Genomic DNA, 26,023 nt, shown 5'->3' with positions numbered 1-26,023 from the left:
AATAGGTAAGTAGGACTTACAAATGACTGATGTGCTTTCCCCCCCCCCCCCCCCCCCCCCCGCCCCGTCCCCATCTAATTGACATAATAGATAATAGCAAGTAATTGTGGGAATATCTTGGATGTGTAAGCAGAATCGTCATCAGACCAAAAAATGCTTTTCCTGTTTTCATTTCAGTAACTACATCTGAATATTCTAAAACATCTGCTTTTCCAGATCCACTAGAATTCTTTTTCTGTGGTTCTCTGAGTCCCAATTACTTTAAATTCCCAATTACCTACCAAACTCATGACTAAAGAAATGTTGCTATTGCCAAATTAATGCAAAACATGCATTTCTTTAGAAAGCATGGACATAGCATTTCTTTCATCACATCCTGCAACAAAGAATTCTGACATTTATTAATCCATCTCATATATGACACAGTTTTTTGGGTGCTGCTTTCTTACTAAAGAAAAATAAAAATTGCACAAATAGAAACAAATCCAATATGCACTGACCATTTATTCTATTAGAACAGGCTGTTCTGCATGCACGTATAAAAATAATAATCAGTCATTAATAAACACTGAACATTTGTAATGAAGGTCTGGTTCCAAGACCAGCTCAGTCTGAGCATCTTCAGTGGATTGCTATGAGATCGTATATATCAGCTGCAGAAAGGCTAAATGGAAGTTTTGATGTGCTGCAAGCCAGCTGCATCAATGTAACTTACTCCCTCTAGTCAAGTAACATCAATTTCAGAAGCAGCTATTATCCACACCCTTTCTTTTAGGGTTCTTTTTGAAATATTATAAATTGCTATTATAGAAGAATTGGAATTGGAAATGTTGCTAATTAGTACCTTCCCTGTGAAGGCTAAGATTGTAAATTACTCCTGATCTATTACTGAATGTTAGGAGAAAGTCAGGTACCCTTATTCTAAAGCAGCGCTTTCCTCTCTCTTGGAAGAGATAAACTTCTCTTAGAAGGTTCTCCCTTCCCAGACCCTCCTCTGAAACGAGTTTGGCACTGGATCTCTACAGATGAAAAGCAGGAAGAATAGTTGTTGCTGTATAAATGTGCAATAAGGGCTCTCCAAAACACGTAACTCTTCCACATCCCCAACCCTATGCAGCACAATTGTGTAGTTGCTGCCACATAAGCCTTGATACCTTTAAAGAACAGAACAGGATTTTCTTAATTAATTAAAAGGACCATCTGATAGAATATGTAGCACACTATCCCAAATTAGGTTACAGGATTAGTTTAGAGGATTTATCATGTGTAGTTTGCATGTATTCACAGGATGGAGAACAAAACTCTCATATTAAAGGGGGTGTAATTTTTAAGGAGATGCATACTTAGTCTCAGAATCTGATGCCCAGTACATAAACTGTCTTGTCTAATCCTTTGTAAATTCACCTGCCAGCATAACTAGATTTGTGCCCCTGCTTCCACCGGCATCTTTAGTTGAGGGAATCCCAGGAGTGTTACAAGATCATTTTATACACTGCCAGTGTAATGGATTTATCAAACCACTGCAAGCCAACACAAGTTAGAGCAAAGCCAAGGACACAGTAAGTTAGGCTGACGGATTTGGCGCTTCACAGCATCACTGTCCTGGAAAGGAGCAAGATGACTTGATCGTTTTAAAGCTGCAGTCAGTGGTACTTACTGCAGTTTTGCAAATCACCCGAGTATCTGGGCCTCAAGTCAGTCGCTGCACAAGTGAACGTGACTATGAGCGCCATGGTGCTGATGAGGGAGAAGAAGATTTTCCACATGCCCTTGTGTGACCATTTCTATCAAACTAACACAGACATGCGAAATGCCAGCACACTGATTCTGTAAATGACATACTACCTTCTTTTTTGTATTTCACAAGATGTAACTTAATTTGAATTTTTACAGGACAGGGATAAATAAAACAAAAATGGATAGAAAGAATATCTTCTCCATATGCTTTTGTTTAGTGACAGATACGTCAGTTTTATTAAAGGATATTACAATATATAGGCACAAGCCTTTCTCAAGGAAAAAGTGTTACCTGTAATGTTTTAACTTTAGGGTCACTACCTATGGAAACCAAAGAGAATTATGGTGTGAGATCGGTAACAAAGATTTCCAGGACATAAAATACAAAGTTTAACTCAGTGCAATTAATACAGCACCCTCTTGCGATGGTCACAGGCACGCAGATCTGTCTGACCACTGTAAGTCAGTGGTACTGGGAAATGTTATTTAAACAATGCACTGAATCAATGCACCTGACTTCCAGGTTCTGCTAGAGGAAAGTATTAACAACATGAGAGCTAAACATGTACGGCTCATGTAGGGCTGTGAAATTTGTACTTCTTTGGTTGCTGGAAAAAAGATAATTAGCCCAATACCAAGGGTTAACAGTCAAGATTTGACTAATGTGGCTTGTTTGGAAGCTAACTGTTAGAAAGTTTTAAGTAAATAACTGATACTCCTCTGCCATGTTTTCCAGAGCTGCTAATAAAGTCTTCTTCTGTTCCCCAGGGAAGAAAAGCATGTTTTCCGATATTTCTTGAAGAAACTGTGGTAGTTTTTCAAAAGTTTCTAGCTCTCTAAAATATGTGTCTACTAACCAATCCCCAGAAAATGTATTTTTCATCTTACAGATATCACGAGCCATTGCTGGAAGTACATTTGAACAAGCTACCTCTCTGAGAGTCGAAGTAAAGGGTGAGGACAGATTATAAATGGAACAAAAATTCAGCAGCATCTTACTAAATAAAATCAACCACAGTTCTTTCTGCTGACTGCAAAAATCTTGTGTGTATTCATAGAAGCTTTCAGTGCTCTCTCCTGGATGCACAACGTTCAAAAGTTCTTGCTTTACTGGTACGGACTCAACATAATCCAGTGGCAAATTTCCATTGGAGTCCCTCTGCTGTAGAAGGACAGGTCCTGCAGGGAAAATATAAACATTAATAATAACAGCACATTTGATTTGGCAGCTGAAAAAGATCTTGGTTTGTCTTCAGCCAGAAGCTAGATGTCTATTTAAATTCCTTTTTGTACTGTTATGACGAAGTAACTGATGTGTTACACATTTGCAATACAATCTAGAACATGCAGAGAGACCCTTTGTAACAGTTTCTTTATGATATTGTCTTAATTTACACGGAGTACGTAAAAATGTAATGTTATTGCTGCTGTAAAGTTCTATTATTTTGCGGACCAGGTTATTTGCTGACATTGACTCCAAATTAAAGACACATTACCATGATGGTCTTTGTTTTACTTTTCTGGATGGTGTGGCCAACCTTGTCCTAAGCTGTGCATCAACGTACAACTATTGTACAACTACTGAGGTAGGAATCCTAGTCTCCCCCAAATGCTCCTCAACAACTGCATTACAAAATTTCCTCTTAACAGACTTCTGAAATGCAAGAAGTAATTAGTAAGTAGATTTAAAGTGGGACATGTTTTACTTGTTCCAATTATACTACATTCTTTGGGTATTTCCTGTTTATTAGTACAGTGGAGCTATTAATATTTAAATATTTAAACCGGTTACAGATGTCTTGATAAGTTTAGGAAAGGCCACATCATTAAGAAAAAAAATGAAGGCTGTTAATGCACTACAGGTGGTGTTTTTCAAAGATGAACACATCAGGAATCTTCTTAGGTAAATTTGAATTACTATGCTAAAGTAACGATGTAATTTTAACCTTAATACATTTTCAGAATTTTAATTTTATTTTAATTACAAAAGGTAATTCACTGCATTACATATCCATACTAGAAGTTTTAACATTGTTGTGACCAAAGCTGTATTGTTTTACCCTATCGCTGATTATGTAAAAACCTTTGCAAGCTGAAGGTTTTTAGACAGGAACCAGAAAAAGTTTTTGCAGAGATGTGCTCTGAATTATTGAGCTGAGTAAATCCACACTGAATGGGTAACATGCTTCCTACCATAGTTTTGTCAGTTATTTGACAGGCCAAACCCCCGAGTGTGACAAAGGCAAAGATAAGGGTATACGCAGCATTAGAGTTGCCAGAAAACCTTGATGAATGCAAGTGCAAGTAGAGCTCTTCCCCTAGGAGAACAGGATCATCCACTACCTATTCTTCACAATCGCCTAGGAAAAATGCACATCTGTCAGTACAATGCCATTTCCAGTTGAGAAGCTGGGTTTACTATAATATTGGCTACTGCATCACTTAGACCGATGGAACTGAGCCCAGGTATTGGCTTGGCACATCAGATACATGGTTCAGTAGATATATAAAACACCTGGGAGCCAGAGAACCGAAGCTCAGCAAACACAGAGGCAGAACTGCAGAGGAATGTATTGATTATGAGCCAGTGCTTGCACAACAGACACAGAAATAGCCTTTAGGGGGCAGGAGAAGACTGTAAATAAAGAGGGTCTTACGCCAAGAATGAAATGAAATTTTGTTTCTCTGCCTTAATTAAGTAATAAGCCATCTAAATACAGTGCATTCTTCTGCCTCATGGCTATACACAGAATGATTTTATTGAAAAAATTTGGCCTCAGTATATAATACACAAAGATTCAACTGACAAAAGAGGTCAATGGTAAGGATATCGCAAATACTCATTTTAGCAAATGAATTAAAAGAAGGAAGAGTTGATATCCAACGCCATTCTTCACAGTGTTGTTTTTTTAAAAAAAATACACTAATTATATTGATACAGTATATTTCAAGACAAGATACAAGCTCCCTGTCACTGAACAAAAAATATTGTTCAAAACATTTATCATGTGTCTGCCTAAGGGGCAATGTATCTTTTTTTAGAAACTAAGGCATCCCTCCCACTATTATCCCTAAACAGCAGTTATCACGATTACAATATAGATTCCTTTCTTAAACTAATTACCAAGCTAATTGTGTTCTTCAAAGACCATCACATTAATTTTCATAAATGCTGAACAAATTTATGTTGAAATACATGATTATATAGAGATTTACTGATCTATTTTTGCATCACGGTAAAAATAGATCAAAACAAAAGAAAATCCTTAGCTTTGCTTGGTGACTAGGTAATCTTTATCTTCATTAATGAGTTTGGAGAATATAGTTACAATGCATATGGTGTAAAATGCATAATAAAAACATTACCATATTGGAAAAAAATGTGAAAATCCTGGTTAATTTCATATTCAGCTGATCAAGATAAGTGTGAAAACAGTATTATTTTTATTGTGACCAAAACAGCTTGGCTTAAAAATGTTTTAAAATAAATATTTCATAATAACATTGTATTTTAAGCAACTATTAAGAAAACCACCATGAACTTCATATGGACTTAAAACAGTGGATAATTTCCCTAAACCAGTTTAGCATAAATGCACTCACCCCCATGCTGAAGTAGCAGCTTGCCAATTTCTACATGTCCATTTGACAGTGCCTCATGCAAAGGAGTCACCCCGTCCACTTGACTGAGCAGGTCTACCTCTGGACAACGTTGCAAAATTTCACGGACACACACTGTGCTGCCATGGTAACTGGCTTCATGCAAAGGCGTCCAGCCAGCATAGTCTGAATTATAAATCAAGGGAAGTTTTAAAACAGCAGAAGTAGTACTAAAATGTTAATAATGTAATTCATTAGACAGCAAAACACTTTACTTTTTGGTATTCATCATGGCTGCAGCGGCAGCTTGTGATTTCAAAACAAGAAATTCTATTGAAAAAATCTGAAAAAAATTAAATAGCACTTTTGAAAATCAATAGAAGATGTGATGTTAAAACACACTTCAGGTATAAATTAACCATTCCTCAGTGTTTGCTATAAAGCCCTTATTTTGTGTTGTTTAAAACAATAAAGTCAGTTTTAATAGTATAAATATTAACTTTATTACCAAACAGGTATTAATAAGCAGTTCTTTATCTGACTTAATTTTTTAGTTCTGTAGAGAAAGTGAATAACTTACCTTGAACATTAATGTCTGTTCCAGGGGAAGAGAGAAGCTGAATCAATCTCTCCACTTTGTTACTTATGCAAGCGTTATGCAGGGCTGTCTCTCCTACCATAAAAAATTAATAGATTACACTAGACTAGGCAAGATAGCAACTAAAGAAAATAATCAAAGTGCCTGGAACTAGGAGACCTGGCTACATGCCAGAAAATTCAATAATGAGTAAGATTTTCCTTTATCCTGTTTAACCATCTCTTAAGAAAATTCAAAAAAACCCACAGAGCTTCTGTTCCACCAGAGATCCAGCAATGAAATTGTATTGCAAATGGTTAAACATGGGAATTATCTCCCCCCAGTTCAAGGTTTAAAGCTTCAATCACAATATAAAAGCACCAAGTGATCACAGAACACCAAAAATACTGGGTTTTGAAGCAATAAAACTTTAGAGTGCAGTTGCCCTCCCTTAAATTTATTCATGAACCTACGTTAAAATGTATGGTTCTTTTTACACAGCATTTATAGCTTAATTCAAATGAATGTTTCTGGCTAAGCACGAGTGCCTCTACACACTCAAGTATAATTCAGAACTTCAAATCCGTTAACAGATGGTTTGCTGTTTCTCAATAGGCTGTCTGACTTGGCTACAGTAGCGAGGGAGGGGGGAAAAGAGAGAGAAATAAATGAACGGTTCCTAATAATAATAATAAAAAGAAAATCCTCTGAAAAAAAAATCCCAAGTCTTAGTACCATGTAAAGCTGAAGGAAGTGTGAAAAACTGAGCAGCAAGCAACTGAGAACTGCTGCTTATATGTAAAGACACCATTAGTTTCTGCATGATAAAAACTTCAGACTCATTCTAAATGCTGTTTTGCTTTCACTAAATGATTAGGTTTGAACAAGAGCCAGAGGAAAGTCTTGATGCCAGGTGAAAGATGATGCAACAAACATCTAAGAAATGAAAAATATCTCAGGCTAAATCCCTTTGCCTTTGTGATAAGATTTACATGGTATATTTTGTATATTAATACTTTCACTATGTAAATCTGTCAGCTCCATACTCATTCTTTCAACAGAAGACACTACTTACAATTTTGGCAGGGGAAGAATAAAAAAAAAAAAAGGTAGGGGTTTTGTTGTTCTTGGGTTTTTTTGCCCTAGTCCTTCAGCTTACTTTTCTTTGTAGAAGTCAGCATGTAATAATTCACATCAATTTTACTTGCAAAAGCAATAAAGAGAAAGAGAACCAATTTTAAAAATGCATGGTCTGGCTCTGTTACTGAAAGTCTCTTAAATCCCAAAAGAGGGTGAGGTTTTTTTGTCCTTCAGTGTTTATGATACAATTCTGTTTTTAATTTTTTGAACAATCTCAGCTTGCTTTTGCTAGTTTTTTTTCTAAGCCTTCTCTTGGGTGTCAATATAGTTGTGTTTTAAGTGACACAGGTAAATTTCTGATGATGAAGATGAGAAAAAGTAGTTCCAGCAAGTAATTCTGTTCAGGTAAAGGCTCACACAAAGTACAATTTATGAAATTTGTGTAATAAGTAGGAAGCAAATGAATTACTGCAATGCTGTTTTATTCCTTAGGTGCTTGGGTTCCAGTATAGCTAAGACAAAAGCCAAATGCCTTTCATAGTCTGGGCTGAATGCCTGGAAGAAAACAGTCCATATGCTTAACACAGCTATGTAACATAGCATACTCCTCAGTCTTTGTTCACAAAATGTCTAGGACTGAAAGAGATGAAGACTGAATTATACTTTCAAATCAGAAGACGTTGATCCTACCAAGCACAGGTTGAGGTGGATTAGCAAAGTAAGGCAGGCAAGACTGGAATGAGCTCACACAAGCTGTACACTGTATTTAATATCTGGGAGGGGGAGGGGAATGAAGAAGGCAGCTTTATTCCACCATATATACAATTCCTCCTTTTAAATAGACATCAGAAAAAAGAAACACGAACCATAAGAAAATAATTCTTGGGCTTAAGCCATCACTTCAGTTCAGCACTCATCAGGACAAGATTTTTAAATCTGAAACTGTCTATTCTAATCATATAAAGTTCTTAACATAAATTAGATATCTAGAATACCTTTAATATTCCTCTTGCAAAAATGTACCTCTTTAGTCAAAAGGTAGCAATTCTCTACGGCGCCTGCAGTCTCAACTTTAACTTTTGCTTTTGCTCTAAGCCTTTGTTTCAATGGAAGGGACTTACTTAAGTCACTGAAAAGAAAGCAAAGGGGACATGTCTAAAATGACTGTTTCATATTTTAAGATAATGTATACGTACTTAATGCTTTTAGATGTGTATATACAGCACACTCAGATCTATCCATTTCAGAGTTATTTCTGAAATGTCTTAATTACATAATTTCTATGTCATTTAATTAGAACTGTATTTTAAACAGTAATAAAATTAAATTACCCACAATTAAACTTTCTTTAAAGGCAGTTCTATGAGCGGTTCAACCTCTATTTACCCTTTAAATTTAATATTGGGAGAATACAACCACATCCACCTCCACTGAGATGGAGGATGCGGAGAAAGGGGGAACCCCAGCCCAGAGGTGTTACAGGTTTACAATGGAGCTTTCTGTCAGTTGCAGTAATTTGTAGACAACAAAACAGGTCACGTAAAGTTCAAGAAATGTGTCAGGTCAGAAGCTGTCCCCCAAAGCAGAATAAAACTGGTGATGTTATAGGTATTACTTACGGTAGATCAGGCAGCATTTTGACTTGGTTCTGCTTATCGCCATTTAGCATCTGTAATGCCCTTTGAGACTTGGGGCATGGCCGTTGCCTTATTTTCCTTTTCTTTTTCTTTACTTCATGTACATTCTTTGTCGCATGCATCCCTACCTCTCGCAAAGCAGATGAATAGGAACAGACCTGTTGCAAAAGTAACATTTTCAATCACTTTGTATACAGAATATTAAAATGCAGTCATTTTCTTCTGTTGTGCTCGATGCAAAGCAGTCATCCACCACGCTCTAAATTTTAAAAAATATGATCCCTAAATGGCTGCATATATAGATTGTTCAAGGTTGTCTTCCGCAATCTTTTGTTGTGTTCTTGCAATTCACTCCTTATGCTGGCCTCAGTGGTGAGTGGGTTGTTTCTGAGCCAGAAAGTGGGAAATTCTAGACACCTCTCAAGTTTTTGGTAGCTAACAAAATGTTCATCACTTTAGCTGGACATAAGACTGAAGTAAAGCTAACGGATTCTCAGGTACTTAATGAAAGTATTTACAAGCTTCCTGCTCCCAACCCAAGGAGCAAAACCCAGGGAAAAATTTTGGTAAAGAAATACTCACACCCCTCCTTCATCTCTCCTAAGGTGAGGGGTTGGATGAAGCCTTTGAGCATTGCAAAGGCAGTAAGCTAGTTACCTCTCAGGTGCTCTCTTATTACTAGACAGCTTTGGATATTGTAAATATTTTCTTCTTTCCAGTAATACAGAGCTTCCATCCCACCTATACAGCTCATCTGAAAAAGCTGTAAGTTTCTGCAGTTCTGCAAAAGCATAGGACAAAGTCCAGCAAGGGGACTCATTCAACGATTACACAATTATTATATATGAAGAAAGATATTAAAAAGGGTTTGACAATCTAGCAGATTACTGTAGATTCTGCAGGCAACCTGCGAGGGGTGAGGGGCACCTTAGGTGCACCTTCACTGTACATTTACCACAGAGAGCAGGAGGTCACTATTTGAACCCAGAGAAAAGCCTAGCTGATAAGATGCTGTATGAGAAGAGCTGTCCAAATTGTACAATAGTCAATATTTATTGTATGGAATGAGAAAGAAGGCACAGTAAGGGAAGCCGCAACTTGTTTCAAGCACTACAAAAATTTACATTTAAGTAGCTGCAGAGAGTGATCAGTAGTCATGGCAATACTAAAAACAGCAAATGCTACTGCATATGTGTTGGCAACATACGTTAAATATTAGATATATAGTTGGTATATTTTTAAAATTCTGACAGTCTTTTGTTTGAGCTCTGTTTAAACACAACATATTAATAAACAATATTCTCTGCTCACAATAAGCCATAAAATTCAGGAAAGCTTACATTTAAAAAATGTATAAAGGTGTAAATTTGTTTTTCAACTCTACCTATAGAATTTTGGAATATAAAGCAACACCTATGGATTACATATCCTGTTTGGTTATTAGTATTAAAATTACTGAAATGAGGCTCTAAGTTAGGGCATGTAATTATTGTGTGATCTCCTCAATTTGCCTGTATCCTGCCAGCAGCCATGGTTTTGAGAATTTCTTGCAAAGCTTTCATCATGTGTTTCCTCATCAACTATCACAAATTGTGATTTGAAGGCAGGCAAAAGTTTGCAAGTAGGAGAAAGTTTTAAAGAGAAATTCACAGGAATACACTGTGGTTCAAATACATAAAATCGTGTAACCAGTGTTTGGACCCAGTAGAATAACAGACTCTCACCTCTTCAAAAAAACTACAGGAAAAGACAACCCAGGAAAAATCACACTGTATTTGGCATTTTCCTTAATTACAAATGTAATATTGCAATAATGTATTTACATCAGACATTATTTTAAAAAGCTTTCACTGTGACTTTTCATATTAACTGCATGTAAACAGATTAATCAGGTGTTACAAATTCTCTGGCAAGAAAAATCTTACCATGGTTCTGAACCCAGATTTTGGGCAAAGAGAAATTTAAATGCAGTAGAGCCTATGTATGGGTAGAAAACAATGCATACAAGGAGCATGACCTTAGACCACAAAAGAAAGATATTTTCCAAGATTTTCATAAATTCAATTACTTGTAAAATACTTAAGTGTGATAAGTTATTATGGAGTAGAAGAATTACTTACTATTTTCTGAAGAGAAAGAGGATCTGTAGAAACAGTTATATTCCTCTCTAAACACATTCTTTTAAAAACTGCTTCTGCAACATACATTTGAAGCCAGCGGGATGGTATGGAACAAATGAACCCTTTTAATTCATCCACTGAAAAAACTGGACAAAAGAAAAGGGTGTGGGGGAAGAAGCTTTAAAACAAGAATATACAAACCTGTGTATCTAGAGCTATCTAGAAGACAGCTCTTCCAGACTTTTTTTTTTCTGCTGTTGCAGATTCAGAAGCTATTCTCCAAAAGAATTACTAAAATACTCAAAAAAGATTTTATCCATGATCTGATAATAAGACCAGCTTTTAAGAGAATGGTCAACAGATTTTTGAAAGACAAAGCAAAGCACCACTTTTTATGTGCAACATTTTAAAAAACACTTTAAATATAATCTTATAAAAGTTACAACTTGACTTTGAGAATGAATTTATTTATTTGGGAAGTTATGCAAGTGATCACCTTTAAAATCTGTGACACAATACAAACCCAATTCACAAAAAAGGTGTGACACACTAACAAAGAAATCTGCAAGTAATGCAGGGTGACCAATAAATTCTACATGAAAAGTGACCATAGGCAAATTTCAACCCCATTCAGATGTACCAAATAGTTCATACTGTCTTAAAAAAACCCAAAACAGACAGTGGAAGAGGAATATATACCTATACCTGTTTCAATATATATCAGGCATATGTCTGGCTTACCTCTCTTCTTTTTGGAAAAGGAGACAGAATGACTGGTTTTTCTTAGGTTGGTATTTGTATTTTGATTCTAGCAAAATAATTTTGTCAAAACAGCAACTAGAACAGGTGGAATGCAAGGTCTGCCATGAGGAAGAAAGTCATTACTGTATTGAGGAAATATTCTCTTCTGCTACAAAGTGCTTCTTATGTATTAACTGATCTGTAGACTCAATCATAACAGACACACAAGTTTTGAGAGTATAGACATTTTCTACTCTTAAGAGTGACACAAGTCAGAACTCTGGAACAGTTTTTTGGGGCTTCAAGTGCTGTGGACTGAACCAAGTGGCAGGAATCATCAATAGGTCAAAGGATCTTTACTCTTTATAACTGGACTGTGAATGTTGTCCTTGTGAATGTTCTCAATGAGAGATGAATAGTTTTTGTATACAAATTTTTCATTTGTATACAGGAAAATAAGAAAGTCTTGCAGAAACATATATCCAAGTTTCTCCCTATTATATGAAAGTTGGAAAAGCAGTTGGAGAGGTGGCAACAGTAGTAGATACTAAAAGCTCCATTGATTTAAATACTATAAAGTCCCAGCTGATACAGCTTTCCAAGATCTAAGGCAGACTATAACAGTTCTGATGATTTGCCTCCTCTAAGACTAGAATGGAACTATTTGTCTAGAGACTAAGATTCTAGTTTAATTTTTTCAGGATAGTTCTTCTCAAGTGTCCAGGTAGGAGAAGGCAGATACACTTTAAATGAAGCCTATGCACACCTCTCTCTAGAGAAAATGACGACTGAAACCAGGATTTCCATACATGTGTAACAGCTGAGTTACAGTTTTCCACTATTTCCTAATTGGACGGGATGGTGGTAGGGGTGGGCTTCAGTGGGAATTATGAAAAGGAAAATAAAAACATTCCATATTCTTGAAATTATTATTTCGGTCTTTAGAGTTTCTCACCCCCTAGTTGCTAAAAGGACAGATACCTCAACTGACATTCCATGTTAAATGATAATGATTCATTTGAGTCAGGACTTTTCTCTTGGTCTAGTATATTTAATGAAGAGGAACAATAGTGATTCATAGGACTAGCTGGAATTTTCCTCCACCCCTCTAATAAAATCCATTAAGTGTAAGAATTTGGAATGAGACGCTGAAATGTTTCCTTTGAAGCCTCTGTGGGTCAAAGAGTTCAGCATAGCTTTTGGGCTTAGGGATGAAGTGTCTTCAGCAAACAAAATCAAGTTTGTGGAATGAAAAATTTCACCTGAGAATTGGTCTGAGCTAAGGCACCTCCAATTGCCTCTCTGAAGTTATGGTTTACCATGATATGCCCAAAGGTCTTCCTAACCTGACAAGAGAGCTCCAAATATTTTTTTTCTTCTTCACATTGTATGGTCTTGCATTCCCATTAACACCTACTGAGACTTATTTAGAAAGGTTTTAATAAGAAAGCCTGTTCTGTTTGGTCTTTGTTTGGACAGCCAGCCAAACAGACACATACCCACAATAAAACAGTTTCCTGCATATGTACGCATCACACCATGTGAGTCCACAGCTGCAACAGAAGGCAAAATACAACTTAAAAGTAAAACAAGGATTTTAGTTAGGACTTTAGTGTACCTGATTAAAAGACTTTGAGAGGCCTTTCAGATACTTACCATCACATGAAATGACAAGGTACTGTGTCAAATCGTCAGCTATTTCGTGAAAGACATTCCTGTCTGTAAGCAAGCTCGATATGACCCAATATTCCACTACAGTTCCAAGAATTCCATTTAATATACCAGCTATTTCGCTTCTGAAAGCCTAAAGGAAGAAGGGGGGTGGGGAAAAATATTAAAAAAAGAGTAGCTATAGACCTGTACTGTGTAACAAATTCACACTGATAATGTACCAGTAATAATACTAGTCAACTTCTTTAGGTAAAATCCCACTCTGTTGCCATATCAGTTCTTCACTGGCTTTTCTTTTTCTGCTCAAAAGCTAACTGTTGCAGCCAGGTCAACAAAATTTATATGCTATTGATGCCATACAAATTAAGATTTGGCACTGGAGAAACACCAGTTATTTGAAAACAACCTGTCTAAAACAACATGTGCAAAATGGCATCAAAGCTTACAAGTACAGAGTGAGATTCCTTTATGAGTTAGCTTTTGTTTAAGCATAAGATTTCAGGTATTGCATTTATGCCAGTTAACCTTGTGTTTAATTTCACAGTTACAGGGTTCTTATTCTCCCTTTTCTATTAGGATTCTCTTTTCCTGAAGATTTCGTTATGACATTAAAGCTTCTTTTGTGATTGTGCATATCTGTGCCAAAACAGAAAGAGATGCAAGGTATTAGTTTCCTGCACAGAAAAAACCTTGGCAGACAGTTTGTGGGATCATGAAATTTTCTGCTACCAAAAATTCCAAAGAGACTAGCAGCTGCAAATTTAGCGAGATACTTGGGGGTACTAGCCTTACCATTTTCTTCCCTGAACCTGCACAGAACGGTGATGTGTAGATAAAAAAGCCAAAGCACTATCTTCTCCAGGAGGCATCGACACAATATACAGCACTTTAATGTGCTACCCAAAAAGTACCATGAGGTAGACGAACATAATTTGGTCACCCATGTCAGCATTTCACTTCATCAGTATTGGCTGAGTAAAGCAGCACTTCTAGCATCTGATTTAGTCTGTGCAAAGTCAAATCAGTTCTGTCTACTCAACACCATTCTGTGCCTTGTAGAAGTATATTCTGTGATGATTCTGAAATAAGTTACTCCTCTGACCGCATGTACAACCACAGAAAATTCAGTATTTGTATGTCAGGTTTGAAACTGCAGACTGGAAGAATACATGCACCGCAGTAAGAACACATGAAATGCACTTGCCCAGAGCCACCTACATAAGGCTGTACCAAAGAATCACAACTGTTACAGTATAGCACCAGCAGATATATGGCATTGTAGCAAAAGAGCATGATTACTTCAAAACCGGACAATTCTGGATGAGGGAAATTGAACTGAAGATGTATTGTCTTGTTTGTCAGCTTTAGATTGTATAGAATTACTTAAAGGAAACAAAACTCTTGTCTTTTGTTGTGGTCCCATGCCAAAGTCAATGGTTTGTCTGATACTCTTTTGAGAACAAATACATTCAAGGTTGGTTTAAAATAATTTAATAAGATTCCCTCAAGAGCTGGAAAGCACCAAAGACTGAAACAGTTTGAGCTCCATCAATAAATCAGACAGACATATGTGAGCAATAGAGACTGTGACACAGATGAGAATTATAATAAAAAGATTACAAAATAATTTGCCCAAGACCTACATAAATACTGTCCCTAAAGTTAACAGACTTACTTGTCATTCAAAAGGAAAGGAATAAACACAACTACAAATAAACACTGTGTGGGCAGGCAGTATAATCTCTGAGACTGCTTCCAGCCCTACTTCCTCTGTTAAGCGTTACTTGATTTGGTTTGCCCTTTGCTTTACTGTATCACAATACTTCATTGTACGCAAACTGTGTGATCCCATAATGAAAAAAACCCTGAGAACACTGATACAGCATGTCAACAATGTGAAAATATTTTTTTTTCCAACTAAAATTTAAATATTTAAAAAGCTACATTACAACCTATCTTCTGAGGATTCAGCAGTAGAAACTGAAGAACTAATTTAAAACATCTGAAATGCATTTAAATTTCCCTTAAGTATGCATACCATTTTTATCATTGGACCCCAAAGCAAAATATTGGGTGAATAATTTAATTCCATCAATAGTTCTTTGCAGGAAATAAATTACACAACTGCAACAAATCAGCAAAATTTTAACAAAAGTAAGTGACAGGATCAAGGACATAGATGGAATCTGAGGTAGATACAGATGTAAAGCACAAGTATTGACATTATTTTTCTTGTTTCTAAATAACAAGCTTGTATTACTTCATCTATGAAATATTTTCAAGGAAAGGGGCAAGGAGAGAAAGTTGACCTTGAGGCAGCACATTGAAATAATGACTATTAATACTGCAAGTATTAATAATGTTTCCCAGTCAGACATATAGCTGCATATTACACAAGGCCGATACACTTGTTGCAACTACAATTTGCTCACCGCAGTATCTCTGTACACTGACAAAGACAAATAAGAAACTGCCAATTGCTGCAGGCTTGCTTGACATTTTGGTAAAACAATGGTAGTACAAAAGAAGAGCTTCTCCTTAATATTTTGAAATAAATGGATTAATGCTCCAAATGAAGGGGAAATCCTCTAATTTACTGAAAGTATCGTCTGTTCTGAAAATATTTAAATATTAACATCTCAAAAATATTTTAATTTTCAACCACAAAACAACACAAACATAGTAATGAAAATATATGCAGTATTAAAAAGGAAAAAGCAGCAAACACTTCCATTAAACATGGGAGTTGCTACCCTGTATGACAGCACCAAGGCCTTTTTGTTTTCCCCACTCTGTCCCCACAGCAAGTGGATTGGGGGCATGCAAGAAGCTGGGAAGGGGCACAGCCAGGACAGCTGACCCAAAATGCCCAAAGGGACATTCCATGCCAAATAAATGTTGGGTTCAGCAATACATGCTGGGGAAAGGAGGAGGAAGGGGGGTTGTTTGGGACTGTGGCATTTGGCCTGCCAAGTAACTAACCGCTACGCCTGATGAAGCCCTACTTTCCAGGAAGTGGCTGGACATCTGCCTGCCGATGGGAAACACTGAATGAATTCCTTGTTTTGCTTTGCTTGTGCACACAGCTTCGCTTCACTTACTGAACTGTCTTCATCTCAACCCATGAATTTTCTAGTTTTTGCCCTTCCGATTCTCTCCCTTGTCCCGCTGCGGGGTGGGTGAGCGAGCGGCTGGGTGGGGACTTACCTGCCAGCTGGGGTCAACCCACCACACCATGGACAGCAAATTAAGTAAGACCCAGTTAAACCTTTTTTCAAAACTCTCTTCCTTGTTCTTATTGTTAAGCATAAAAGCTATCTCACTGAGAAAAGCATTGAAGTGGGAAGAGGCTGTTGACTGTGTTAGCATACAAAGGTCACATCAGTACAACTGATGTCTGCCAGCTTAACAAATGTAATTCCTACATTGCTGTTCCATTTAATGCTTTGCCAAGTCAAGTACAGTGCTACAGTGACAGAAGTTTCACAGTGTGTTTTAGTACACATAAAAGTTCTTATAGGCAAGCTTTTAAGTCATAGGAAAATTCATTTTAACTTTTTTACTTTGAATTACAGTTATTTTAGAGCTGTTCTTTAGAGTTCTTTTTCATGTGGTGTAGATGTTTTTAGGGTTATGCAGTTAGACACTCCAAAAGTGCCTAAAACATACTTCCAAGAAAGCCACTGGAAGTGACAGATAGACCAGAAAGACATTTAGTTCTACAAATTTACACCAGGTAATGATATCTGAAACATGGAAGAAAACAAATTAGAAATCTGCAAGATTATGCAACTAAAAAATGGAATTAATGCCTTTTTCACTCCCTTGTCAGGCTATGTAAGACAGCTTTTTTAAAAAAAAACACCAGCAGTACCAGGGATGAAAAGCATTTCTGATACCATTTGTGACACTTGAAAAGCCATGCAACAGCTCAGTGCTACTCAAAATGTTATAAGCAATATGCACATTCCTTTGTAAATTCTAAAACTGTATTAACAGCTTTGATTTCAAGGAACCTTGACCAGGAGTTCCTGAAGCAAACCTATTTAAATAATATTATAAATAATAAATGTTATTTATATTAAAATTATACTGAATATTGATTCAAAAGATCTCAAGTGATGGAAGAACTTCTATGTTCTTTGGCAGTGCATTTTTAACTGCCAGGATAGGGTATCAGTTTTATTCCACCAAACTGTCCCAGAAGATTAACACAGTGATGAGCAAGGGCTTCCAATTTCCTGCCACTAATTTTATTCTGGTATTTTTAAGATGAGGTAAATTGTACCTAACATCAGAAAGGAAATGCACACATATATGTAACTTAAGTCTTTACAGCCCTTCATTCTTTTTTTTTCTGATGTAGGTTATAACAGGCCTGAAAAGTGAAATACCTTCAGAGTATGTAAGCCAAGGAAACTAGCAGCTCAGAATTTCAACATGGCTTTATTCTCTTAGAATACTATAACTGTTTCTGGGCTCTTTTTACATGCATATAGGTTTAAACACATATATAAAACCCGTATTTTTGCAACAAGTCAGCACTCAAAGGGAAGAAAGATATACAGGTATTTTTGCCCCATTCTTGTGCTGATCTGTTGCAATCTATCTGAATCACAAAAAGAAGATAGTCTGATTCTAAAAAGAAAAAAAAAAATTGCCCATTTTTACCACTTAGAAAATAATGTGTTAGATATGTCCCCCGAAATAATGTAATTAAATTATTTCTCTCTTTTTATTTACAGATATTCTCACTGGAGAACTGCGTGGAAGTTTGGCGTATCGCAGTTGGCATGTTTGTTTCTTCCCATGAGCTAACACGCTTGTGTAAGCTGGGAAACATGGTCACCCTTTACACAGCACTGTAAAACACTTAACTTCTGTGCCCATGCAGACAGCAAGAATACCCAAAGTCCTTCCTTTCATTCAGGTTTCTGAATGGCCTTATGTGTTTCTTGCAAATGTGTTGCCTCTTAAGCTAACAGCTTTTAAAAAACAAACCCGGTAACGACTCACATCCTTGGACTGAAGACAGGAAGGAAAATCTTGTACCCAATATGATATGGAAATACTGTGGGTTTATTTATGCACCTCTAAAATAACAAAAAAGAAGGAGAAAAGAAAACACAGTTCTGCCCACATAGGTGGGGTGGATCTGCTCCTTTGGCTTTCTGAATAACCTTTTCAGCTATGATATGGAATGTTAAATGGAGTCTCTGAATATATTGAAAAATCAGTATATCAAGTTTTAGCATAACAAAATTGGGAGTGCAGAAAGGGATAATGACAAGTTTTGAATGTAAAAATATGATATTTTGGTTTAGAGTGTATTTTTGCCCCAAAAAAGGCAAAGGGGAAAGAAAACACAATACATAAATATGAAGTTAAAGAATAAGGCTGTAAGAAAGAACATACAACACTACAGATATTATGAGGCAACAAGCTGCTTTTTAAGGCTAGAATTCGTATCTGCAGGGATATTGTACATTAGAGTGCAGAAGATCAAAGTGGGAAAGCAATAGGCATCTGGGTTTTGTGCTGAAAGTACAATTCTTATATGTATGTATATAAAGAAAATAGAATCTAAACAAGAGCCAGGTCTCTATGTTTCATGTTATGTTTTATTCTTTCTTTTAAGTTTATTTTTCATATATGTACTACACTCTGTCTGACACAAGTGATTATTCTGCTTATGCAAAGAACAGTTTATGAAAAAGGTATGGCTTACAATGCTGGAACTTGTCAAAAGAAGGCACAGTGGAAAAAAGAAAATGGTGCCTAGACTTAAACTGCAGATTCAACACCAGGAAGCATATGAAAGCAGTCTCATTTTCCAAAGAAACAGAATGGCCACTGACACCAACTGAATGCAAGCCTGCTTGGTGCTCAGTACCTTTGAAAAGGTAGGTTGTTTAAATATAAATATGGTTATAGAAGCCTAATTTTAGGCACTTTTTAAATATCTTGACCAAAGATAAAAGGCAGCACTGTTTCAGAATGTCTCGCTTTGATAGCCCTCAAAAAAGGTAGGAGGTCTGGCTAGGTGAGATGAGTGAAGCTCTCATTATGTTTAATCTTTCTGCTTTCTTAACATAATGAAGAACTACTAGGTATTATATTGAAAGTGCTTTTTTCTCTGGAATACTTGATTTTCTATTGTTGTTCTGTTATTGTATTGAAAAAGTGAATGAAGTACCTATTTATCCTGTGCTTTCACAATAATTTAAAAGAGAACGCAGAGACAGCAGTAAGTTTGTATTTTATGTGAGAATCTAGAAGTCAAAGATGTTTTACAAGGCCTCTAGCTTCTGAAAAGAAAGAGGTGGTATAGAGGACACTCAGTATATTTCAGGTCAATGTCCTGCTGGTCAGCAGGTCACAGAACAGCAATTAAGTTTCCTCCAATTCCATTTCTATGAAAAGACCGAGGGAAGATACCAAATGAAACTAAAGAACTTGGGGGGAAAAGAACGGGGCATTTATTAAAATAAAATAATGCATATCTGTAGAAAACAGCAAAAAACTGTTAGTTTTGTTAGCTTTCTCCTTCCAACATTTCCTGAATACAATCACTGTAAAGCAAGATAATAATTTCTTTCCTTACACCTTATTGTCTGACAGGATGTGTTAAGCTGGTGTCCCTAATGACTACAGTAATACCTGCTGGTAAGGGCATGTGAACATCTGAATGTAGCCAACAAGCTACTCATGACTCGTTTCTTCTCTACAGATCAATATGAGAATCTTATGGATCAATTCATTTCCTTTAGTGGAGCAAAAACCAGCATGCTTCACAACAAAAGGCAGCTATAACAAGCAGCTGTGATACTTACATATAATACCTCACAAAGGAACGAACAAAGGAACACCTTTAAAAAATATGTCAGTCTTCATTATTTTAAAGTATAAAATTCATACTCACATCATTTCTTCTGTTCGATTCTCTATGGGAAAATACGACCCAACCTGCTAGAATATTTATGTGTTTGGTAAAAAGCACTGAGGTTTCGCTTCCCAGCCAAAAGGTCTTCAGAAGAACTGTCTGTGGCATGACTGGCTGATGCTGTGAATGGGTCCCTTCAACCAAACTGTAGAAAAAGGAAGCGAAAACCCCTAAATCTTTATGCCACTTTGATTACTATAGTTACCAGACAGAAACCTTGTCTTCTGTCAAAACACACACAGGTTTGGCAAGTTTTAAGTATGGAAAGATCAGACACAATTTCTGATGAATAATAAGTAAAATAATGATGACTATTACAGTCAGAGCAAAGGAATTCTAATATTGTGCTAATATCACATAAAGTAAACACAAGACTCTTTTTATACTCGATAAACTAAGGAAAGATAATTGTCGGCCTAGCAAAAGATACCAGCTAACTGAATTAAAAAAATTAAAATAAATCAGTATGTTCAAAGTGCTGCTTGTCTACTTTAAGAATGAATATGAAGGCACTGCAAAGCTAAAAATACAACTTTATGAGCAAAATTAAATGCTTACTTGTCATATAGTGAAATACTTATCATATAGTGAAATAACAGGTTGGGAAAAGTTAGAGGCCTTAAAACACAGTTAGAAAAAAACCTATATAAATTGTAATAAACAAACTAAGAATTGGATAAACTGCCATGTCTGTAGAACCGCAATTTCTTAGGGCCATAGAAAAAACAGGGTACAACCTGCTGTACACAGAAATGCATGTTAAATTGTGAAAAAGTAATAAGAAAGTAGTATCCTATAGAACCCACCTTTCTGTCAGAAACTCTACTTCAGCTTTTACTAAATCAAAGAAAAACTTCAATAATGTTTTGTGAACTATCCTCTGTTCATCTTCTCTCCCTGAATCTAAGACTGCATGACAAATGGTTTTGTAATAAACGCAAGACCTGAAAAATACACATCAAAAAATCCATTTATATGACAGAAATCATAGTCTGATCTATTGGCAAAAAAGTCAGCTTTGACTTTTGACAATTTTGACATAGAAATACATTGCTCCCCAGCAACGTTCATAATTTTAAAGCCTTTTTGGTTTTAAAGCTGTATTTTCAAAAAACAGTAACAATTAAAAAAAATTAATGCTTGTGACTAGGGCTTTGTGTTAGATTTTGTATTACAGTGCAAATGAAATAATTTAACTGTATTTATTTTTTCTGTCTCTACTTGAGGTACTGTACAATTACTGAATTTAACAGAACTTCTTTAAAATTATTTAATTACAAGGGAGTCTTGTAATATTTTAGAGACCTTGTAAGATCCTACATACCTTAGTTCCGGTTAACAGTTCACACATATTATTTGACAGGACTACAGTTTGTGATCAAGTCTTAACAATTGTCTAACATGATGGAGATAATTTTGAAGTAAAGTGCAAACATATTTTTTTGGCTAGCAATTTGAGTACTGGAACCACCAGGTATACAACTCCTGGGTACTGACATTCTGCCACTGAGTACTAAAAGATAAATTACTTTATCTAAAAGATAAATTCTCTTCCATTCCATGTGACATGTTCCTATTAAAAATTACTAAATGTCCAGTTACAGTGATTCAAGTACAGTGATTCAATGCCCTTCAAGGCTATAGACATGCTTACAATCATGCACATTCATTTATCTGTAACCATGATTGTACCAAGTTATTTAAATGTTATTAAGATTTTATGACTGTAATAAGAGGACAGTTTCTCTTCCAAATGAACAGAAGAATTAATTTCTATTGATGCAAATCACAAAAAATTCAAGCTAAAGCATGAACTACCCAAAAAGCTCCAATGTACTGAGTCTTGCAGATGTAGTCAGACATCCTTAACAAGATGCTGAAGTTTACGATGAAAATCAAAATACAACATAAAGCTACGTGTTTGTTAAGACTGGAATTTGCTTTGTAACTACAGATATATTTATGTGTGTATATATACATATATACAACAAAATAGCAATAATACTTACATTATTATAATTTATGGAAAGTTTAAAAAATAAAATAACCCTTTTTTAGAAAAGGAAGGAGGACAAGAAAATGTATATTTTTCCTTTCCAACCCCTCCGCTCCTGCCTGTGAACTAACATTTCCTGAAACATAAAGTGAAAGGCCCAAACCTCAGTTACAATTTTAGATCTTCACACACAGTTAATTTGTTCTGGTGAGAATGTGACTTTGGTGCAAGAGAATCCAACTCTACCCTCCAGTCCTCGAGTCTGGACTAATTTAACAACTATTGCACCCAACAAATCCTTAAACTTTCTTACCTTACAAGCATCTCTATGAAGGACCAAGTGCCTTTCTTACAGACAGGACACTGAAGTAGATTCAAATAATAATTTAACATATATGGGGACTTCCAAGGAGGATCATGTTGGAGAACAAGGTACAAAATGTGATTAAGTTTAGCAGAAAATATTGCATCTGTATTTCCCTGTAACACAATGACAAAACAACATTGGTTCCATACTGGCTGAAGATCCACAATTACTAGATGTTTAGATGTTTTCTTTATTCCTTACAATCCCAAATGACCAAATTTAATCAGTGAAGTAACATGCAATTTGATGCATAATTACAAGCTGCAAAATTCAGAGTTTAAAGAAAAAAGGAAGGAAACAAGGAGTGTGATATTCCAGCTGAATGCAACATTGCTTAGAACAAACCTTTTTCTCAATCGAACTGTCTATCTGTGGCTTACTAGGTTAAAAAACAAAAGTCACAAGTGCTGTTTCCAAAAGCAACAAAAAAATTCTGGGCCAATTCTTCCACAATATTTAGAGCACTATATTCATATGGCTTGTAAATAAGTAATAATTAAAAAAAATCCTTAAGTATTAAATTCTTCCCTTACTAACACAAATACATTGACGAACAAAATGAAGACTGAATACATCACTAAAAAAAAACTACAATGGCAGAAGCAAAAGGCATACTATTTCCATTTCTTGCTTTTATATTTATAACACGTCTAGTCGTCATCTCTCACCAATAGGACATATTCTAGAAGAGAATGAAGAAGTTGCATGGGAGGCATAGAGTACTTCTGACAAGCAGCAAGTTCTGTGACTACATCAGAAAATAAATATGCTTCCACTAATCCTTCAAGTATATACCATGTGCCTCTGGATGGGACAGTACTTTTAACCTAGGAATGAAAAATCTTTGTAAGTAAAAGAACAGCTTAATAAAAAAGACAAAGATAACTTTCAAGAACTAACAAGAAATCTCTAAGTAAAATGTTGGTAATATAGTAATACAGGGAGAAGATTAGAAACTAAACCAGAAATATTACTTATTGCCACATCTTATAAACTGTTGTCATCTAGAAAGACCTTCACTGAGTTCACTTCACTGAACTGGGCTTTCATTGAAAAGATAGTAGGTTTCAGAATGTGCTTCTCTTCTTAGAAGATATGAATACATTTACACTTTTAAAAAACAAATTACGATTCACACACTCAATAACATATCTATAATTTATTCTGGAAAGGTATGCAAAGAAGCGTTAATATTTCCAAAAGTACAGAGTAAATCCCACAGTATATGGCTGGAGCAGTAAGATAATGAGTACCATTGAACAGCTAAAAAAAAATCAGAAAAAAATATAAGATCATGAAATACATCATTTACGAGTACACATTATAAAAGCATAAACCATGGAACTATTTTATCTCCCTAGTTCCCCTATTCCCATATAGCATGTCAGAGAAGCAGCTAATGCTACAGATAAGCACAGGTATTGATCCCAGTGGATGTCAAAGCTCTGAAGATATACTTAATGGCACAGGGCTTCCTTCTTATTCTCTGCCACTCATGACAGCAAAACACTTAACTTAGCAAGCTTTCAGAGGACCCAGAAGGATCTAATGGCTTTCATGAAACACTGTACCTGCTCTGCAATTTCCCTGTTATTGTCTGTACTCTCAGCTTTCCAAACTTTAATTTCCACAGATTAATGATATGAAAGAGGAGCTATTGAAGATATCAGCTACATTGCCATTTATACCTTTCTGCTAGTCCAGGTTCAAGCCAAAGCTAAGATACACAAACCAGTTGCAGCTGTATCGCTAATTGAAGCACAGCTTCCCTTTGCCTGATAACTTCTGTTTTGAAATCCAGCTATTTTGTTGGATCACACAGCCTGAGGCTCTGGTAATTTCAATGAAACTGGGACAGGGAGTCACAATTGAGAGAAGCAGAGTCAGGAAGATCATTGATTGGACTGCTGGGAATTGAACAGTTACATAAATTTATTATTGCTTTAGTCCCTGACAAATCGTAGACTTTATGATCTCTGCCTAAAAACCTGGCTCCTAATATACATTACAGAAAGCTATTCAAGACATCCTACTGATTGTTTTAAAACTAGTTTCAAATTTAAATTAACACAGACTTTCAGTCCAACTGTGGTTTTGAGGTCTACAGAGTGCACTGCTATCATGATGTGCAGTAGTTTCAAAAAAGGTTTCAGTAATAAACTAAAAACATCAGAGGCTCAGGTCAAACCTGAAAAAACTTCTGAAAGAAATGATCACAGTTAAATCACAGCTAAAGTCTCACTGAACGAGCTCCACCTTAGCATCAGACACCCAGTTTGCCTGCAAATGTTTCATTCCTCAGATTCCTAACATATGCTGTTGTTACAGTTGTTAATAACATTATTGTTAACAATAAATAAAGCTGCCCATCTAGACAATTTTCTTTTAACCAAGTCTTTGTGCATCTGGCATTTGCAACTCATTTTTTTTTCAGTTTTTTCATTCATATATGCACTATTAAAATCCTCACATTACATGCAAACAGCAGATCTAAAGAGCAATCATAAACTGTTTAATGGCAGTCAAAGAACAACTTCTCTGTCATCTGGAGTTAAGATGTGTGAAGATAACTCCATATATTGTGCATGTATGAGCACGTTACTACTGGCCCTCATCTGAGGATCAATACCAGCATTTATCTTTTTATGAAATTAAACCTAAATGTTTCTGTCTCTTGAAAATTCTGGTCCTAGAAGAAACAGTAACATTGATGCATTATTTGGAAGGTACATGCAAGATAGGTAGGAACTGGAGAACTGGTTTTCAGTTTATTTGTAGGGGGTAAGGAAGGATGATAGAAAACTGAGGGGATGGACTTTTTCCAGTATCAGCAGACACCTGTTGCAAGGGCTTAATATTCAACGAACGGTACAGATCTGCACTGGCTCGTACTCTGGCTGATGAGAGACTAGCAGTTTCTTAAGCGTTACTGGTACAACCATCAGAACTTTAAGCAGAAACAAATGAAAAATGAAGGTACACAGACAACAAGCTGTGTTTTATATAGCACAATGTGGAAGCAGAGCTGATGAAAGAGAAATAAAAATTTCAGGGAAGATGATAGATAACAGAACACTTAACTGAGTTAAGCCTTCCTAGCAGATGCAAACTGAGATGACTGAATATATAATATGTAGGTTCTAATCTGTTAATTTAGTTTCTAGGTTTTATTTTACTTCACTAGTATTACTGCAAATGTGTATTGTTTAAAAGCCATAAATATACTGCCTATAAAAGTCCCATATCAGATGCAAAGGCTAACAATGGATATTCCATGAAGCTAAAGGAAGTGGCATGTCACGCATAAGAAAAGTATCATAATTAGGCTTAAAATAAATAGATAAATAAATAACAGAACAACAATTTCAGCTTACATGTGTTAAGAAAGCTAAAGTTTTTTTCCACAAATTCAATATACTAAACATTAACATTACATTTTATTGCAAGTCTGTCCAGTAACAGAAATGCATGCAGCATTTTGCCCATTAATGGTAGTGTTGGACAATGACAAAGGCATTTCAGCGCTCATGTTTTAAAAACATTTTTCTCCTCCC

General features: G+C 35.9%; 1 protein-coding gene across 5 annotated transcripts in view; it reads right to left on the bottom strand.

The window, feature by feature from the left end:
* Positions 1–377: 377 nt before the first annotated feature.
* SLF1 (SMC5-SMC6 complex localization factor 1) overlaps positions 378–26,023 on the bottom strand; it is a 39,442-nt gene continuing 13,796 nt past the window's right edge. For all 5 annotated transcript variants that reach the window (XM_056325818.1, XM_056325820.1, XM_056325819.1 and 2 more), the window contains 11 exons: positions 23,138–23,296; positions 22,416–22,582; positions 20,913–21,050; positions 20,086–20,251; positions 13,149–13,296; positions 10,752–10,897; positions 8,614–8,789; positions 7,990–8,123; positions 5,918–6,010; positions 5,341–5,523; positions 378–2,916 (listed from right to left, as the gene is read on the bottom strand). In XM_056325818.1, the coding sequence (XP_056181793.1) occupies positions 2,435–2,916; positions 5,341–5,523; positions 5,918–6,010; positions 7,990–8,123; positions 8,614–8,789; positions 10,752–10,897; positions 13,149–13,296; positions 20,086–20,251; positions 20,913–21,050; positions 22,416–22,582; positions 23,138–23,296 (1,992 nt within the window). In that variant the 3' untranslated portion in view covers positions 378–2,434. The remainder of the gene's footprint in view (positions 2,917–5,340; positions 5,524–5,917; positions 6,011–7,989; positions 8,124–8,613; positions 8,790–10,751; positions 10,898–13,148; positions 13,297–20,085; positions 20,252–20,912; positions 21,051–22,415; positions 22,583–23,137; positions 23,297–26,023) is intronic.

This window comes from Falco biarmicus, chromosome Z (genome assembly GCF_023638135.1).
Source record: "Falco biarmicus isolate bFalBia1 chromosome Z, bFalBia1.pri, whole genome shotgun sequence".
NCBI lineage: Eukaryota > Metazoa > Chordata > Aves > Falconiformes > Falconidae > Falco > Falco biarmicus.
This window is presented reverse-complemented; position numbering and strand designations above follow the sequence as displayed.